The sequence below is a fragment of the Orbicella franksi genome, chromosome 5 (genome assembly GCF_964199315.1).
Source record: "Orbicella franksi chromosome 5, jaOrbFran1.1, whole genome shotgun sequence".
Classification (NCBI taxonomy): domain Eukaryota; kingdom Metazoa; phylum Cnidaria; class Anthozoa; order Scleractinia; family Merulinidae; genus Orbicella; species Orbicella franksi.
This window is the reverse complement of record NC_138149.1, coordinates 9,800,756-9,819,900: the sequence shown is the minus strand read 5'-3', so window position 1 is coordinate 9,819,900 and position 19,145 is coordinate 9,800,756. Positions and strand designations below refer to the sequence as shown.

The following is a 19,145-nucleotide window of genomic DNA, read 5'->3' as shown; positions in this document are numbered from 1 at the left end:
TAAATGTTTCTCCGGGGACCTCAAGAGCTGCTTTGGTTCTCTACGGAACATTTTCTATCACAGAAATGCGGTTTAATGACTCCCGTTCTTTACGCGACTTCAGTGACGGTGTAGACCTGGCACAGGCAGTTGGGGGTTTGCGGCGAATGGATATCGCTTTAAAAGAGGCCACTAATTTGCTGGCTGACAAAAGGCGGGGCATGCCGCATGTTGTTGTCCTTGTTACAACGGGAGAACAATCATCCAGTGTAGACGGTATTCTTCTTGATGACGCGCTTAAGCCTTTGGAAAACCTAGGAGTTCACACGTTTGTGGTTGCGATTGGACATGATCCAGATACTTCAACAAATATCCTGCGTGTACCTTCATTTAAGGCCCTCCCATCTCGAGCGTACGACATGGCAAAACAAATCAAGATCATCAGTGGTATTGAGATGTCTTGTGTCAATACCATGCAGTAATGTTTGTACTTTGAAAAACATTATGTCAGAAGAGGACAGCTTAGGATCTTTGATTTAACTTACACTAATACCAGTACCTATATACAGGCAGTCAGTTGATACTATTTTTGCAATCTTGAAATTCTTAGTTTGCCAGCAAATTTTTTTATCCTCAAATTCAAGTAACTCTCCATAAGTAGGCAAAAACCAATTTTGATTAGCCATCTAAAGAAACTAAGATTTTCCATAAGTAACTAGATTTTCGTTTTCTCGTTTGCCGACGAATAGTCCCAAATCTCCTTTCGGACTGTAAGTTGCTACAACAATGCAACGGCACTTTTCTTCCTTGAAAACATTTCATTTTTTATATGAAATTCTTTCCACTTAATTGTTTTCAGAGCCAAAACCAGCAAACATCACTGGCGACATTGTATTTCTACTGGATTCTTCAACCTCAGTTGGTCGAGACGGCTTTAATAAGGAAAAAGATTTTGTGAAATCCTTGGCAAAGTATTTCAACGTTTCACCAGGAAACTCCAGAGCTGCTTTTGTCGCCTACAGCAACTTTGCGCGCACCATTCTGAAGTTCACTGATTACCAATCCGAAACAGACTTTAATGACAAGCTTGATACGGAGCCGTGGTATGGAGGCAGCCGACGTATAGATCGTGCCTTGGAAGCAGCATCTACATTACTGAGTCAAGCACGTCCAAACGTTCCGAAAATCGTTGTCCTTGTCACAGCGGGACTGCAAACTGCCAGTGCCGGTGCTAAGCCATTGGGAGAAGCTGCCCGACCACTCAAAAATATGGGAGCGAAGACTGTTGTTGTTACGGTGGGACGAGAGGCAGATTTCAAGGATTCCCTTCCAGTTGTCAACAGTAAAAGCGACTTGTTTGTTGTGAAACTATTCGATGACCTTCACTACGAGGTTCAGCCGATTGTTAACCACGTGGTTAAACATTTTGGTGAGTTGAACGAACTTCTAAGCATGTCTCTAACTATACGGTCCTTATTAACATTTACGAAATGGTCCCCTGACGCCGACTAGGGAAGAGCATTTCAAAAGCTACCTATAGGATCCCACCTCGATCGGGCCGTTTAGTTTTTTGTTGTTGTTATTTATTCATTCATTCATTCATTCATTCATTCATTCATTCATTCATTCATTCATTCATTTATTCTTTCATTCATTCATTCATTCATTCATTCTTTCATTCTTTCATTCATTCATTCATTTATTTATTTATTTATTTATTTTTGTCAAGGAAGCGTTTGTGTATTGAATTTTTTTCCTCAGTCACCGAAATGAAACCATTTTGTTAGACCAAAAATAACCTGAAAAAAGGCACTGCTATTAGTTTTAAAGCTTCCGACGCTATAAATAATATGTATTAATATTGTCCTGTTTTGCTTTTTAAGAATCGCCCGTACCCATTCATAACATTACTACGGAAGTGATATTTATATTGGACGCTTCAACACCGGTTGGAAGGGAAAACTTTGACAAAGAAAAAGAATTTGTTAAATATTTGGCCAGGTCCCTAAGCGTTTCTCCTGGAAAATCACGAGCAGCGCTAATAACGTACAGCACGAACCCATCCACAGTCATACAGCTGGGCGATTATAGCACTGTTCAAGATTTAGAACGCCTCTTAGATGACATCCAATTTTATGGAGGTGACCGAAGAATGGATCGAGCATTGAAAGAAGCGGTCGGTTTGTTTAAGAAAGCAAGACCTGACGTTGATAGAAAGGTCATCCTGCTAACGGCTGGGAGACAGACACCAGGTGACGACGAAGAACCATTAGATAAAGTAAAGAAAATACTCCTTGATGTAGGGGCTCTTCCATTCATCGTTGCCATAGGGACGGACCATGACATCCCAACACTTACAACAGCTGTTGAAGACGCGAAAGACATGTTTAAAGTACAATCATTCGACGTCTTACTGTCTGAAGTATCTTCAATAGCCTCAGTAGTAGCAAGCAGAACAAGTAAGTAGATGTATCTCATTGGTGTAGTATCGCTGAACAGTTGTATGTCTCGTTGTATATTTATCTTTATTATATGGCGTGCTCTGTGAACGTGCAAGATGAACTTAATCTTGCGCTGTGATTGACAAGATGGCGCTATCTTGCCTACTTGGGATTATTCGCTGTGTCCCGAACGCGAAGATCATTTTTTGATGTTCTGTAGCCAATATAATATATCCTTGATTGACCAAACTTGTTCGGTCAATATGGCTGGATATAAGTCTCGTTTCTTTTTTGCGTATTAATGAACCTCGACGCCGTCTTTGAACTTGGCCAATATCCAGCCATCTTGACCTCACGTTTGGTCAATAGCCCTTATATATTTCAGCATAATGGGGCGAAACTCTGGGACACTCGCTGCTAACAAACCCTTCCAAGTTTAGGAGTTCCCTTCGGGCACAAACGATATTTAAACTTTCAGTTTATAAAATCTGTAAGTTAGTTTGGTCTCTGTTATACTGTATTTTCTACTTGATGTTCTTCAGGTACAGGACTCCATTTAAAGTAGCTCGTCTGGACGGGAGATTCCTGTCAAATTGTTTGATACAATAATTAACTTACTTTTTGTTTGACCTGTTGTCCAGGTATTGACAATTTTATCCTTCTGTATCATCAGCAGCTACTCCATCTTTGAAAGACTACTACATCGTTTTCTTTGTGGACTCTTCATCCGCCGTTCAACAAGAACAGTTTAAAAAAGAAAAGGAATTCATTAAAACGTTGGCAGAGTATTTACACTTTGGAAGCGCAGACAAAACGAAGGCAGCTGTTATCAACTACGGGAGCTTTCCTTCGGTAAGTGCCAAATTTGACGAGTACTCGTCTCTTAAAGGTTTTAAAGGCGGTATTGAACGGATGACCCCGGCTCAAGGAAGTAGAAGAATTGATCGTGCCCTCGATAAAGCGGCGGATCTTCTGAGACCAACTGATCCTTTGTCTTCGAGAATTCTTGTGCTTCTGACTACGGGAAGGCAGGCCCAGGAATCTGATGTTACACCACTTGATGTGTCCATTCAGCCAATTAAAGACATGGGCTCCGAAATGTACGTGGTCGCTGTCGGCAATGAGCCAAGCACACAAGAGCTACGTCCATTAGTCACAAAGCTGGAGGACATGTTCCGAGTGCCTTTTATTGCTATGGAACATGATGTATGGCGTATCGCCAAACACATCCGAGATGGTACGTTCGTTAAATTCCATTCTAGTGTTACAAAAATGAAAAGAGCTTCTTGTTTTAAGATTTACAAATTTCCTTCAAGTTCATAAACCCTCATACCAGCTTGGGAAGATGGATGGATGGAAGATGGGCTACATCTGTGACGTAGGTCCCATAGCATTAGAACAATAACAAAAAGTTTGCTCTTTTTTGGTGATTTTTAATTACTGTTAAATATTAAGATCTTTTGGCCCATGTCGTAGGTAGCGTTTTATTCTTCGCCTATTTTTTATTTGCATTCTCACTAAGATTTTCATTTACATTTTGGTTTTTAAATCTACTGTAAAACAGTTGTGGAAGACATTAAACTTAGGAACTTTAAGTCTCTGAGCTGGCTCAGCTATGTCCCTAATCTTACAATTTATACTGTCTCACAGAAAATACTAATTGGGGGGATGCAAGGATCTGATCTTCTTACATGGCTATTGGTGTTTTGCTGGCTAGTGGACGAAATACTTAATTTTCACTTTTTTGCTATCCTTTTTAGATAATGATATTGAGAGCCCTACACATGACTTTGTGTTTTTGATGGACTCGTCATCCGATCTTGGTGCGCCTGACTTTTATCAAGAAATCGTCTTCGTGAAATCGTTAGCGAGGAAGCTGAATGCGGACGTATCGCCATCGGAATTTCAGGCTGCAGTTATCGCATATGGCGAAAACAATTACCCAGTGGTGCTTTTTGATAGTTATAATTCCATGCCCGAGTTTTACTCCGCGGTTGACTCGAGTCGTTATCAAGGTGGAGCGAGGAGAATGGATCGAGCTCTTGACGCGGCATCTAAGATGATGTCATCAAGAGAGCCAACGTCCAAGAAAACGGTCGTCCTCCTCACCGGCGGTCAAAATTCCCAGAAAGCTGGACTTGACGCTATTGACCGTTCAGTTCAACGATTAAAACAAATGGGAGCAAATATTATTATCGTGGCATTCGGCAAAAAATACGACATTCAGGAGCTTCTACCAGCTGTTCAGCAGGAGCAAGATATTCGCTCAGTGCCACGGGCGAGTGATCTGGTCTCTTACCTAAACCTGATCGCATCTTACATCACGTCAGGTCCCGGAGGTAAGGAATACAAATTTGCATAGTGAAATTCTTCATATGATAAGCTTAAGTAAAGCTAAGTTGTCTTATTAGACAATTGAAGATCAATAGCACGGCCAAATGATAGATGTTAAGATTATGGAAAGGAATAAGTTAATCCATTTCTGTACTCTGGCGCCGAAACTGGTTAGAGATTGTTCGTTACATAATGGCGAGCTTAATGTATAAAACTAGAGATACAGGTCATTTCTTCTCTTTGATGAATAAACTGCCAGATGTTTTATGATCAACTTTGAGCACATATGGAAACTGACTCAACCTAAATCGGAAATCGGATTAGCGTTAATAAACGCATGTATGTCAGTTATGTTTGCAGCTAGAGAAAACTATACTGGCTGGTCTTGTTCCAGAAAACGTTTTATACTTGTCAATTTCAGCAGTAATACAACAAGTAGCTTGATATACAATTACTCTTTAGGAAGTGCTTATTACCGCGTTTGTATTACGTTTTCAAATATACATTTACAGGTTCTCTTTCTGTCATTGTTGAGATTTTTATCATTTGTTCACGTTTACAGCTACCAAGAAACAACCAGAATTAGAAGCTGACGTCTTGTTCTTAATTGACTCTTCTTATGAAGTCAGCCAAGAAGACCTCGCCAGAGAGAAAGACTTCATCAAGTCTCTCGTTCGAAGTCTCAATATATCGTCGGATGGCTCACGTGCAGCCCTGATTTCCTACGGAGATCATGGATCAATCAGCTCCAGGTTCATTGGCCTCAAGAGCCTGACTGACTTTGACAGGTCTGTTGACAATGCTTCGTATGTTGGAGGTGAAAGAAGAATTGATAAAGCCGTGGAAATGGTGACTCGGCTTCTGAACGAAGCAGGGGCAGCCTCTTCGAAAGTTGTGATCTTCCTTACTGCAGGAAGACAGGCAAGTAGCGGGAAGTCTCTCGAAGATGTCGTGCAGCCTCTTCGTCGCCATGGTACCAAAACCTATGTCATCGCCATCGGGAAACAAACAGACCTCCAGGAATTGAAACCGCTAGTTATCTCTCCAGAAGAGGTGGTTACAGTGCAGTCATTTACTGAATTAAGCATTCAAGAAAACCGGATTGCAAATCTTATAACTGAGAGGGCAGGTAAGGGGCAAAACCACACGAGCGTACTGTTTTAAAGGTTGTACACACGAAATTATTTCTTCCAGGCTGAGATCTTTATTTTGTTGTTTGGAGTCTATATGGCTTTCAAAAACACTTATGTACTTAATGTCTACAGAAGCTAGAACTTCAAGGAAGTGCGTTTTGGAAGGGATAGTAAGTTTTATTCTTTATAAGATATTCATTGTATTTATCTATTTCTAGGTTCCCTGAGTCCGGATAACATCGCAGACGTTGTTTTCCTCTTGGACACATCAGATGGAGTGAACTCCCTCAACTTTAAAAAAGAAAAGGCATTTGTCAAGTTACTGGCCAAACGTTTAAACGTATCCCCAGGGAAATCTCAGGCTGCTCTTATCGCCTTCGGTTCTAGCTCCACACTGGCAATTGACTTTAATAGCTACAACAGCTTCCAGGCATTTGAGACTTTAGTAGACCGCGTATCTTCTGTAGGTGGAGCCCGCAGAATGGACAAAGCCTTCCAAGCTGCTGCTCAAGTTCTTAGAAACTCGCGGTCCTCTGTTCCCAAAATGGTGGTTCTGTTAACTACTGGCCAGCAGCCCCTGAATGCTCCATCTTTAGCGGAGTCTGCAGTGCCACTTCACTCCATAGGTGCAATGTTCTACGTTGTTTCCATCGCTAACGACCTCGATCGGAAGTACTTTGAAACCTTAGTAGAGGACTCAACCAAGCATGTATCCGAAGTGGCCTGGTTTGATTCACTTAACGAGGTTCTGCCTCAACTGACACGGGGAATAGAGGAAGGTAGGTCAAGCCATAAAATTTAGCGCTAGTCAGTAGGAGATGCCCAGATTTAGGGAAATGGCCAAAATGGAAGTATTAAGAAAACAGCGAAAAATCCGATTTACCACAAGATACGTGAGTTTGGAACAGCCTATTTGAAGTGGTAGATGTACAATACTGTGCTTCTACTAGTTTAACAGAGTTAAAAAGAAAACAAATCCAGACAGACAACCAAAAGCTTTTTAAGTCAATAAATTCCATAAAGCAAGTTTCATGCAGAACGCTGTTGTATACCACGTTTCCCTAAAAGTCAGTCGATCGCTTGGGATATTGTCGTGTTTATGTCCATCATGGGTAGCCTCATGACGGACATTCTGATTGGACTTGGTTCGCTACAACGTCAACGAAGGCTCAACCAAAGTGCTCGCTCCCTTTAATTTAGCCGTTTATCTTTGCTGTAGGTATCATCAGCTGGAAAAGACTAAATGCTGACGTCATATTTCTGATGGACGCCTCCACAGCCGACAGCCCAAGATTCTTTCAAAGTCAAAAAGACCTCATTAAGTCGATAATGAGGAGCCTGGGTAACTCAGCAGACAACTTGCGTGCGAGTCTGGTGGTATACAGTTTTTCAGCAACTGTGTTGGCAGACCTAAATTCTTACACCACTCCGCAAAGATTTGAAGAAGTAGTCAACCGGGCAACGTATCTAAGAGGTGTGGGCTGTTTTGTGTGTACATGTTATCATAAATTGATCGTCCTAAACTCCACAACAAATTGCAGCATTTCTAGGGGTGCCGAAAAGGAAACGCTAAGATGCGAATTGGACCGTGTCTAATGTCTTATGTCCTTCAAATGTACGCATAAAATTATGATACAACTGAGCCTCAAAATAAACCCTTCCTTTTTCAAACCCATAACAATTTTCCCTTGCCTGCTACTTCGTCCATCCACAATTTCGAAGAATCATGTTATCCTCCATTATAACTTTCATCTATTTATTATTGTTCTGTGATTGCATCGTCCTGGTACATTTTCATGAGCATGACCTTTACACCGCGTTTATATTGAAACGTTATGACTCGATAAAACACCCCCTTTTGAATAACGACGCCCCCTCCTTCCTTGCTTACCACGCCGCCCTTCAAATGTGTTTCTGCTAGTAAGGGACTTTCTTTCTATTATTCCATTAGCGTCGACATTCACTGTAAGTTTGATCATGTTTGCCCCCTTCCCCCTCCCCCCGAAACCAAGATTTCGCCAGAATCGGTGGAAAGGTCTATTGAAATAGGTTTTGGTCCTGGGATGTCCGTTACTCCATAATGCATGTATTCTTTTGTGATGAAACAAAAACGGAGAAAATTAACGGAGGCTCACTTTATATGCAACCACATAGATTACTTTCCCTTTCAATTTTTCCCTTTCACAAAGCCCGCCATTGCCCCGCGTGAAGGGTCTCTTAGTTCCCTTGGAAAAGCATTTGCAACGGTACATCAAAGGCTTCAATCCTGTTGACACTTTTTCAAGGTTTTACATGCAACCGCCACGTTGATTAATCATTGCAAACTTTTCAATCAATCATTTAATCAATCAATCGATACAATCGATACTTTTTTGACGTTAGCTACAAAAAATCGATTGACTCTCAGGATAGATTTTAATTTTATGATTAGAGGTAATCGCAGAAAGGGTAAGAACACTAATCTTATTTACTCATTTTTGTTCAAGGCGAAAGACGACTTGATTTAGCTCTGGCCGCTGCGGCACAACAGATGTCACAAACAAGACCGAAAGCTGCCAAGATTATTATTTTGATAACTACTGGACTGCAGGCTCAATTGTTTGGGATGACGCCACTGGACGAAGCCTCCCAACCATTACGTGATGCTAACGCTAATGTGGTTGTTATTGGGATCGGCAAAGAACCTGACAGCCGAGAGCTTAACCTCATCACAGGGAATCCGAAAGCTGTGGAGATCATCCCAACCCCCGATGAAGTCATTGTCAATGTGCACTTGTTAAGCAAGCAGCTGAGGCAAGATGCTCTCAAGGGTACGGATATGATTTTTACTCGATTTTGAGAAACAAAATCTCGAATGTGGTTGGTTCTCAGTACACCCTATTTTTCACGAAAAAGGAGCGCGAGCAGCTAAGGTGTCTAATAACAACATCTCTCAGCAAAACTTTTAGAAATGGCTCTTTGCCAGTGGCCTTTGTCTTGGAGATGATTAATCGTAGACAAGCTTCGCTTTGTCTAATATTTCCTTCATATTTATTTCATATTTATGAATAATTCCTTCTTGGTGTCGTTCACTCACGCCTATTACCATCACTTATCATTAATAAAAGTCAGCAAAAAAGAACTCAGGAAAACGAGATAATCTTACTGATAAGACGCTATTATCACTGTTATACATCGGCATAACTTGATGATAGTCAAACAAATATCAAATCAGGAAATGAAATAAATTCATTTCTGGAACGTTAGTGTAATACAATAAAAAATGCACAAAACCATAAACAGTTAATACATTTGTTTCCTTTCTAGGAATGGAATTAACACTCATACACCGAGCAGACCTGATTTTCCTACTGGATTCGTCTAATGACGTCTCAGCTAAACTTTTTAAACAACAGAAAGAGTTCATCAAGTCGATCGTGGGAAAATTCCAGATTGCAGCAAACAAGTCACGAGCAGCGGTCGTTAGATACAGCTCAACTGCCAGTTCCGTTATTAAATTCAACACCTTTAATAATCTTCTTGATCTGGTGCTGGCAATTGAAAATATTCAGTACCTTGGTGGAAGTAGGCGCATGGATGCCGCTCTCAAGGAAGCCAACAAAATAAGAGAAACCGCTCGCTCGGATGTCCCGACGTATGTCATCCTTCTGACAGCTGGCCGTCAAGCCTCTACACCGTTTTCCACACCGCTCGACAGGGCTGCCCAGCCGCTCCTGGACTCCAGTGCGCGTGTGTTTGTGGTGGGCATTGGCTCTAGACCAAGCGGGCAAGAATTACGTTCAATGGCGGAGCACGACAGAGATGTGTTCCGAGTCCTTCCGGATGAGTTGAAACAACACGCTCCTTTGTTTGTGGTTTATATGGCTTCCCAAGCAGGTATTTACTTGATATCTGTAAGCACTTTCTGAGTTGAAGTATGATAAGGAAAACTAAAGTAAAGTTTATTACACCTTACTTAACCAAAACAGATGAAAGTGTTGAAGCTGTGGGAAATGAACAAAAGAATATTTTAAATTTCTCCCCGTAAGCTCAACAGCTCAATCTTCGCTGTTTCTCTCATAGACGTGCATGAAAATCAATATTTATCCTAATTTTTGTCAAGAGCCTCTTCATTTCAAACATTTTAAAGGCAGGTATTGTTAGAGGTCGTGTGAAGGCTTCGAGCCCTGGCCGGGTAATTATGTTGTGTTCTCAGACAAGATACAAGATACTCTTACAATGCCCCTCTCCACCCTAGGCGTATAAGCGGGTATCAACGGATTTTTTGCTCGGGGTTAACCCTGCGATGGACTAACAGAGTGAAATACTCCTCGTCACTTAGTGCTACAGAAACCGGGATGCGCTACGGTGCTATGGGCCCTTCTTTACCTATCTAGCTACGTATCTTATTATTAGACATTATAGTCTCAATAGAGAAGAAGAGCATACATACATACATACATACATGTGAAGAACAGCAACAAATTAGGGGCAAAAAGTCAACAAGAAGAGTTAAATTTTTGAAAGAAACGGTGATTTTATTGTATTTTAGTTTGCAAGAAAGTCTTTCCCTACCTGCTGACCTCGAGCCAAATATTTTCCCGTCCGCCCCTCCCACTCAGTCAATAAGTACACATTAATTTCCACAAAACGTATTTGGAAAGCCGACGTTTCAAGTGCTAACTCGCCCTTCTTCTTAGAATATATATCTCCTATATGAAAGCAAGGTATTTTTTCTTAGAAATTGTTAACAATGACATCGCCCTTGGTTGGCCCTCCGTTATATTTGTCTCTTTGTTACAGGTGCTCCGCTACCAAGAGAATTCAAAGCTGATGTTTTGTTCGTGGTGGACTCTTCTCAGAGTATAAGCAAGGAGAAGTTTCTTAGAGAACTTGACTTTGTGAAGGTATTCGCTCGTACGCTCGACATCTCCCCTGATAAATCACGGGTCGGCGTTGTAACGTTCGGTAACACACCAACTCACAGCATACGATTTGAAGAATACACCAGCATTCAGTCGTTTTCAAGAGGTGTTGACGTCGTACCTTACATAGCAGGACCGAAGCGACTGGACAAGGCTTTGGTCTTTGCTGCAAGGATCCTCTCCAAAGCAAGACCAAACGTTAATAAGATGCTCGTCCTGCTCACTGATGGCAAGCAACCCCTCGGACGCGACCCACTGGATGCGTCTGCTAAACCACTTCATCAACTTGATGTGAAAATCAGCGTTATTGGAGCGGGAGGAAATGTATCAATGCAAGAGCTTAGTAAAATAACGTCAGAACCTGGTGACCTGTTTTACTCGAGGACGTTCGGGGGCATGGTTCTGCAAGTTCCAGCTTTCTATGATCATATGATTTCCGGTACGTTTAGAAAATGTTTCTGAAATGCTTAACGCGTTGATATCAATTGGAGTCGCGATGTCAACCCAACAAAGACCTAAATCTTCAAGAGGTATTATTCAGGAAAATTAAGGCACCGAGCAAGGTGGACTCTCATTTTCTTTCAAAATAATTACAAAATTTCAATCTGCATGAATTTGTTAACCGGTTGAGAATGCTACGAGTAGGAATAACGGCCCTAAAAACGCAGCCCTTTGGAAATGTGTTTGGAATAGTGAAAACCTGTCTCGTGTGTTTGATATATCTTGCGAATCGAATTTGAAATAAGCGATAAACTGACAGACAAATTCACTAACGAAATCGTACAATTCTATGCTTATTAAGATGCGATTCCAAACCATATTCATAGCTATGACTTCGTCGGTTGAAAGCATGATGAATTATTAAGTTGTTCGTCTTTTCTCGATCTCTGGAAACTCATGTCTTATTGAAAGAATAACATGATTCATTTTCCCGAGAAATTAATTTCTTTCGTGACATACGTGTTCATCTGGTAACCGATCAGCACGAACGCAACGAATCGTTTTTACTGTCTCCCTGAACTGTTGAATTTTAGACTGAAATGCCGACTTCTAACGCCTTCATTTGTTTGCTCTGTAAGGATACGAGTGTCCTTTTATATTATCGTCTTTTTATCTTTAAAAACAGCTGGAACACCACAGAAAGTTAGACACGGCCTGTTCCTCGTCGACTCTTCAGCGTATCGCAGTAAAAGCGAGTACGAGGGCCAGCTCGACTTCATCAAGTCAATATCTAAGCGCCTTAACGTGTCTCCCACTGGGACACGAGCTGGAGTCATTTTGTATGGTGACGACCCACAGTTGAACGTAGGACTAGATGATTACAGCACACTCCAGGAATTTTACTCCTTACTGGATGATCTTAAATTTCAACGCAGTGGCCGGTCTCTCCATAAGGTAAGTAGTTGACAGAAATATAGAATGAAAGAATGTGTGTTTGTTGCTTACTTGTCAACTTTCTTGCTGTCAAGTTCCTATGCCACGGAGCGAAGCCTAATGATTAGTCTGTCGGGCTCAGGATCGAGCGGTTAGCTTCGAGCGCTTACGAAGCCCATTGTGTTGTGTTCTTGGACGAGGAACTTTACTTTCAGAGTGCAACTCTACACCCAGGAGTAAAACATGGGAAACGGCGAACTATTAGCGCAACCTAGCACGATTATAGGGTCTAGCGTCCCGTTCAAGGGGAGTAGAAATACACATAGTCGGGTCAACCTACACAAATAGGAAGAAGCTCAACAGTCCTGGGAGGTTGTTGGCCAGAGCACAGACCTCTAATCTTTTTGTCACGAAGAACACCAAAGAGGTGTATTTAACCTGCGACCAGAAAGATAACTTTTTTCTAACCTTGTTTCTTTCTATAGTTGGCAAGAAATTAATACGTTTTTATCTCTCTTTCTTTTAAAACAAGGCGTTGACATTGGCTGGCGAAACTCTTCAGAAATCGTCCCAAGCATTACCAAAATTCGTTGTCGTTCTTGTGGAGGGGCAGCAATACCTTTCCAGTTCATTGGTGTTGCTGCGTAATGCAGTCAAACCCCTTCAAGCCCTCGGCGTTACTGTTTTTGTCGTTGGAATTGGAAATAGGTTGAACAGTCAAGAACTTGTCTCCATGGTGCAAAATTCTGAGCACATTGTTAGAGTAACGGGCTTTGCAGATCTGTTGCGTCAAGTGGAGTCCATTGCGCAGCTTATAGGTAAAAAAGAAGAGTTGCTTATAATTTTGTGACTGACTGATCGACAGACTGACCGTCACACCAACTACGGGTCGACCAACAGATCGACTGGCCGACCAACCGATATACTCACTGACCGACTGATGACTGACTGATAAAATGGCTGACTGACTAGCTAAATGACTAGCTAAAGGACCGAATAACCGACTGACCAACTGACCGAAGTATCAACTGAACAACTGACCAAATGACTGACCGTCAGACTGGAGGACAGACAGACCGACAGACAGAATGAATAGCCCACCGACCACTGAATGTTTGACGGACTGACTGACTGACAGACTGATTGGTTAGCTGAGAAACTGACTGACGGACCTACGGACGGACTGACCGACTAACTGACTGACTGACGGACGAACGGACTCACTTCTGACTTATAATGAGCACTGACCTAAACTGTCTTTTTTCAAAGATTTCACCATAACGGCACCTTGTAAAGAGACCATTGACGTGGGATTTCTAATGGACGCTTCTGGGAGTGTGGGATTGGAGAACTTTTCTAGAGAGAAGAACTTCGTGAAGCTGGTCTCCAGACGTTTTGCGGCCACCTCACCCGACACAAGACTAGGTCTGATAGTGTTCAGTGATACACCGAATCTATTTGTCGATTTCGGAGACTTTGAACGAAAGACAATTGACCAGTTCCAAGCGACCGTGGACGAAGTACCATTCCAAGGAGGAAGATCGAGAATAGACCTGGCTTTGCGGGCGACATCACAGGACCTGTTCACTAACAGAAGAAGTGGCGTTCCCAGAGTGAGTGAGAATAATACTCTACTGGGATCTTTCTCTTCTCAGGATTTCAATCGAAATGCTTTCTTAACATAAAAGCATGTAAACCAGAGTGAGATTAAATGAGAACTCCCCAGTGGCAGCACCCAGACATTAACGTAAGCATTGACTTCAAATTAAAACAGCAAGATCCTGCAAGAGAAAATCTTGACCAATATTAGCCACCTCTGAGGCAAGAAAAATTCCCCGGCTTTTGTGTTTTTGAGAAGATAAGTATGTAACTGAAGATCAGAGGCAGTTAAATTGTACTTAACGGGTAATTCTTGATGTTCAGTTTTCCCCTCGGCCAGTAATCAAGCTGATTTGTTTTGTTTCGTTTTACATTGAATTGTGATTAGTTTGTTGTTGTTTTTGTTGTTGTTGTTACTTTGTTACAGCATTATTATAACATATCGGTTACGATACACTCAGTAGACTACCCCAAAAACAATAATTACTTAAACTCTACCATAAAATTGCTTCATAAGGAACTCGCGTTTTCATCGGTTTCCATTTGCTGTGTAACAAAATTATTTTGCCTTGATGATATGAACCACGTTGTTTTTGTTGTTAAACCTTCACTGCTATACATTTTCTAATAGATGGATAGAAAACGTTTAAGTGCTGGGAAAAGATTTGTCAACGCCTTTGGTTTTCTATTTCCAAGCGCCTTCATTTTGATGCATAACGTCGAAGGGTTGTACTATTATCAAACAGAAGAATCTTCTTTGTGTGAAAAAGATGGACAAAATTGGCGGGATATTAAAACAGAAGATGGCAGGGACTTGTATCCAGTTCTGTTGTTCCCACTAGTCTTCCGTTTTGAACATGTGTCCACCAATTTAACAGCAAGGTGTTCCAAAAGTGAACGATCTTTCAAGAAATAAAACTCCAGCAACGTTCCTTAACCGGTTTTCTCATTTTCTGTGGAAAATTTCGCTTTTCAGGTTTTGATCCTCGTCTCGGATGGACGACAGTCAAAAGATCCCGGATATTACCCGCTGGTTACCGCCAGCAAACCACTTCAGGCTCAGCGAGTTAAAGTCTTAGCTGTTGGCTTTGGAGATAATGTTAACACTAGGGACTTAAAGGTTATCACTGGAAGCAACGATCGCATTCTCTCGGAACAAGAAATTGGCAATATTGACAGACTTCAAAGGGAGCTTGTGTCCAAAGCTTGCGTAGTGTAGAAATAGGTGAGTACTTCAGTTGAAATTGCTAAAATTCTATTATTGTAATAAGAAAGTTGCTGCAATGTGATTGGCTGAGCTATCGTACACAATCAGGATACCATACCATGCTAGGCTACGCCAACCCACGCCACGCCATGCAGAGTTCTATTATTATAATAATGGAAATGCTCCAGTCTGATTGCCTGAGCTATCATATACAATCAGCATGCCACACCATACCACGCCATGCCACGTCACTCTACGTCACGCCATGCCATGTTATACTCCCTAATTGTGTTACTTCTGCTCCACGTTTTGCAGGACATTTGAAACAAAGCTGGATGGAAGAATCTGGTAGTAGTCGTAGTTTAAATCAGGAGGCTAAAGGGGTCATATCACGCTAGTAAGCTAGGCTATTATAGAATATCTGCAAATGTATTAACCACGAGCTGCAGCTATAAACAAATGTCAATAAAATATTTCATTTGTATACACACGAATTGTCCTATCGTAAGTTCGCGAATATGATTGGCTCCCTCGTCGTTGACTAATTCTACTATTATAAGAATGGAAATGCTGCAATTTGATTGACTCACCTATAATCAGTCGTTTTTGTGCAGATCCACATGAAGGCAACGTTTTCTCGTTTTTCCGATGTTTCTAAAAAGATTTAGAAATATTGATGGGCATTTCAATCTCAATCGGCCCGGCGGCTTCCTTAGTGAGGGATTGGCTGCCCTGTGTCCTACTAACCCTTGTTTGGGCTGCTCTCCTTCGGCCCAGGAGAGAAGATTCTGGCCCCAGTCGTTCAAAGGGTGGACAACGCTATCCACCGGAGAAATCGCTATCCAGTGGATAAGTATCAACAAGATAGATCACACTATCCAGTGGGTAGTGATTAATCTAGTGCATGGTATTATCTATCCTCTGAACATCCGGGGCCAGGAGATCACCTTTAGTTTGGTCCCTACCCTTCAACTGGTTCGGTATAGGTGCCCCTAACAGACAGGTCCACAGAGACACTCAACGAGCCTCACCACTTCAAGGAAGTGGCCCCGGTGGGACCAATTTACGTCTTTATGTCTATACTAAAGCGATTAGACTAGTCGCCCTTGTTTTTCGTCCGCAGAAAACTCGTGCTTGTCGTCTTATTAGCGTTGGAGGAGAATCGCCACTATATGCTGAACAAGCATCATTTCTATGAGTATTTTAAAAGTGACAGATGCAAGAAAGGGATCGGAGGCACCAGTTACCCACTATAAACCTGAGTTAATTCTTACAGACTGGTATTTTTGCAATGCGAGGCCCTAACTCTTCATTCTAGGCAACTCTGCCAGGAAATGTTCTCATACAGATTCAACCTATTTGATTTCTTTCATGCAGATAATATTTCACTCCAATAGTTCGCATACCTCAAGCCTGGGAACGTTTTCTCTTTCGGGCGGAGACCTCTTGGATAGTCCATTACAGAGAGTAAGAGTAGTCACGTCACCCAAATGTCAACCTTCAGTCTGGCAAAAGAAATGATTTTTTCTCTTATATGTATTCATATTACTGGTATCTAAATTGTAAAGTAAAAGTTTTTACTGGATTTTCTTAAAGAAATGCACCCTTGGTTTCGCAGAAATGGGTTAGTTTTTGCGGTTTGATAATTTGTTACTCAAAATAACACAAACAACAAGGTATACTGTTTGAGGACGCAACCACTCAGGTTCGCAACTTCGTTTTTCCCTCGTAGTTACAAGTCTGTGGCGATTAGTATTGATCAATTGCGATCCCTCTTGTTTGAAACGGTGGTTAACGGACCGGAAATTCACAGAATTCTAACAGTCAGTAGACCTCCGATATCAAAACACAAACAAATTTGAATTAGGGAAAAATATGGACTGGGCCATTGGACCCTTAGACCTTTGGGCTATTTTTGGACTATTTTTTGGACTATTTCTTGGACTAAATTTTGGACTATTTTTTAAGGGGCGGGTAAGTAGTTTTATAGCTAGAATGACTTTGTAACTGTCCAAATATGTTTTCTTTTGTGGAGCGCTGTAAGTCAGAGCAAGATTAAAGGAAATGGAAATAGCTCTTATGACGGATCTTATCCGCGACGGAAATATAGTCGAAGCAGCAAGTTACATTGGCGTAAGTCAATAAGCGACTTAGCGGACAAGAATTGCAAAGATTCCCTAATGCTGATAACTTTTATGTAATAATTACGACCCCCTCCCCTCATAGATGACAACTTTTACTCACATTGCCCTTCCGTGTTAATAGGCGTACATGTGTTGTGTGACCATTGCTTTCAGATGGTTTATCATGTGTAATGATACAAGTGCTGTAATTAGCACATCTCCCCCTAACGAAAACTACCTACACTCCCCTCCCTAAGAAGGAACATATGATTAACCATTCCCCCTGACAAACTACCTACCTACCCACCCCTTCCTAAGTATCAATTTTCGATGAGTAAGAGTTATATATTTTGACAAAATTCACCTACCCACCCCTCCCTTAGGAAGAACATATGATAAACCACCCCCCTGACAAAACTACCTACCCACCCCTTAAAAAATTTAGTTCAAAGGACCAAGGGTCCAATGGTTCAGGCCATATTTTACCCTATGCCAACAAATTTGCTCCGAAATGGAAAAAATGTTTTTTTAGGGATTGCATTTTTATCTTAGTTATCCGGCATTTTCCCCAATCACTTCCTGTACTGAGTGATTTAAAGAACTGATACCAACACTGAGGGAGGTCCTTGAAAATAAACAAGGCGTCTTGAACAAATTCGTTTTTGCTTCATAAGTCTGATGAGAAATACTTGGCCGAAAAAGGTAGAAAAATCAAAGAGAAAGGACATGAATACTTAAAGAAGCAAAACTAGAAGATATATATGAGCAAACTCAAATAGCTTCAAATTAAGTGACACAGTTTATAAAACATAAACTCGTTTATCTTTGCCTGATGGCGAAATTGATCCAAATCGTACTGGGCGTGAGAAATTTTTATCAGAGGGGTAATTAGCGACCACATGATCAATGGTCAAGTTATCAAATAGGAAAAAACACTTCATGATATAGATTTTATCGACCACTTGTCAATGAGCTATCACAGAATTTTGCGATTTAATAGCCTAAACACATTTCTTTTAAGTTTCATTAACAACTTTGACTGTCTGCAATACCTAATAAGGCTTTCGTGCTCGATTAAATGTTGCGCTCCTACGCGCACCGAACGCAAGCAGAAGGTCAAAGTAAGTCACGCATGAAAAAGTTATTTCGCCGTTGAATGCAAAGCACGCGATACAGATATCACGCAACAAATCATGGCTGCCTTATTGTAGCTCGTTGTTGTCTTGGTAATCTAATTTCAAAATTAATTACAATTTAATGCACCAAGTTATCAGAAAAACGGCTGCGGTGTATTTTTATGGAAGAAAAATATCCAATTATCACGTATAAGTGGCTAACATAAAACAGGTAAGTTTAACTGAGATTTTTCTTGGCAGAAATGTTTATCCCGTCGCTCAGTGAAAAACAAAATGCTAGCGTACGTGACCTGGAACGCAGCTGTGATTAGAACCTCACCTCTTACCTCTATACAGTTAGGCACAAAATTTTGTGATTAGATTTTAAAAGGTCAGACGAGCGGCATTTGAGGGTACATTAAACGAAATACCTTTCATTGGCAACGAGGCGTGCATTCTCTAACTCAACAGTGGAACCGAAGAAAAGTTAACAACAAAAAGGAAGATAAGTCCTTCCTGCCTTCCTTTCATAAACCTGTAACTGTAAAATGAGTTTTTAAGTAGGACAGAACCACCGGAGACTTCTTACCTCTATACAGTTAGGCACAAAATTTTGTGCGTTCTAATTTTGGCGATTTTGCGGGTTTTTTCCACGATCCGCAATAAAAAGCTCCCGCGAAAATTTTCCATTCTCCGCAAAAATTTACTCCATTGGCGAAACTTCACTTGTAAAATCTTCATGATGCCATTTTTTTAAAACCTCCGTTTAAAGAAAACGATGAAATTGCGCATGGTACACTACAGGTGTAGCTGCTAAAACGGTAACAAGAAAGGATCGTCCGCAGGTACTATTAGCTACACCGGAGCAAGACGTAATTGTTAGAGTGACTGATTGAAGGTGACTTACTGAAACGCGCAAATATTGATACCCAGCTT

General features: G+C 41.2%; 1 protein-coding gene across 2 annotated transcripts in view; it reads left to right on the top strand.

The window, feature by feature from the left end:
• LOC145486574 (uncharacterized) overlaps window positions 1-17,728 on the top strand; it is a 54,194-nt gene extending 36,466 nt beyond the window's left edge. The window contains exons 25-40 of one of the 2 annotated variants that reach the window (XM_081465261.1): window positions 1-426; window positions 839-1,408; window positions 1,863-2,438; window positions 3,097-3,657; window positions 4,181-4,759; window positions 5,317-5,883; window positions 6,106-6,666; window positions 7,107-7,361; window positions 8,374-8,697; window positions 9,194-9,763; window positions 10,670-11,230; window positions 11,918-12,186; window positions 12,698-12,983; window positions 13,435-13,778; window positions 14,741-14,989; window positions 15,287-17,728. The exon at window positions 1-426 is cut by the window's left edge and continues 117 nt beyond it. In XM_081465261.1, coding sequence (XP_081321387.1) covers window positions 1-426; window positions 839-1,408; window positions 1,863-2,438; window positions 3,097-3,657; window positions 4,181-4,759; window positions 5,317-5,883; window positions 6,106-6,666; window positions 7,107-7,361; window positions 8,374-8,697; window positions 9,194-9,763; window positions 10,670-11,230; window positions 11,918-12,186; window positions 12,698-12,983; window positions 13,435-13,778; window positions 14,741-14,983 — 6,692 coding nt within the window. In that variant the 3' untranslated portion in view covers window positions 14,984-14,989; window positions 15,287-17,728. Of the gene's footprint in view, window positions 427-838; window positions 1,409-1,862; window positions 2,439-3,093; window positions 3,658-4,180; window positions 4,760-5,316; window positions 5,884-6,105; window positions 6,667-7,106; window positions 7,362-8,373; window positions 8,698-9,193; window positions 9,764-10,669; window positions 11,231-11,917; window positions 12,187-12,697; window positions 12,984-13,434; window positions 13,779-14,740; window positions 14,990-15,286 lie in introns of both variants that reach the window. The other variant, XM_081465260.1, reaches the window with a different exon arrangement.
• The last annotated feature ends 1,417 nt before the right edge of the window (window positions 17,729-19,145 follow it).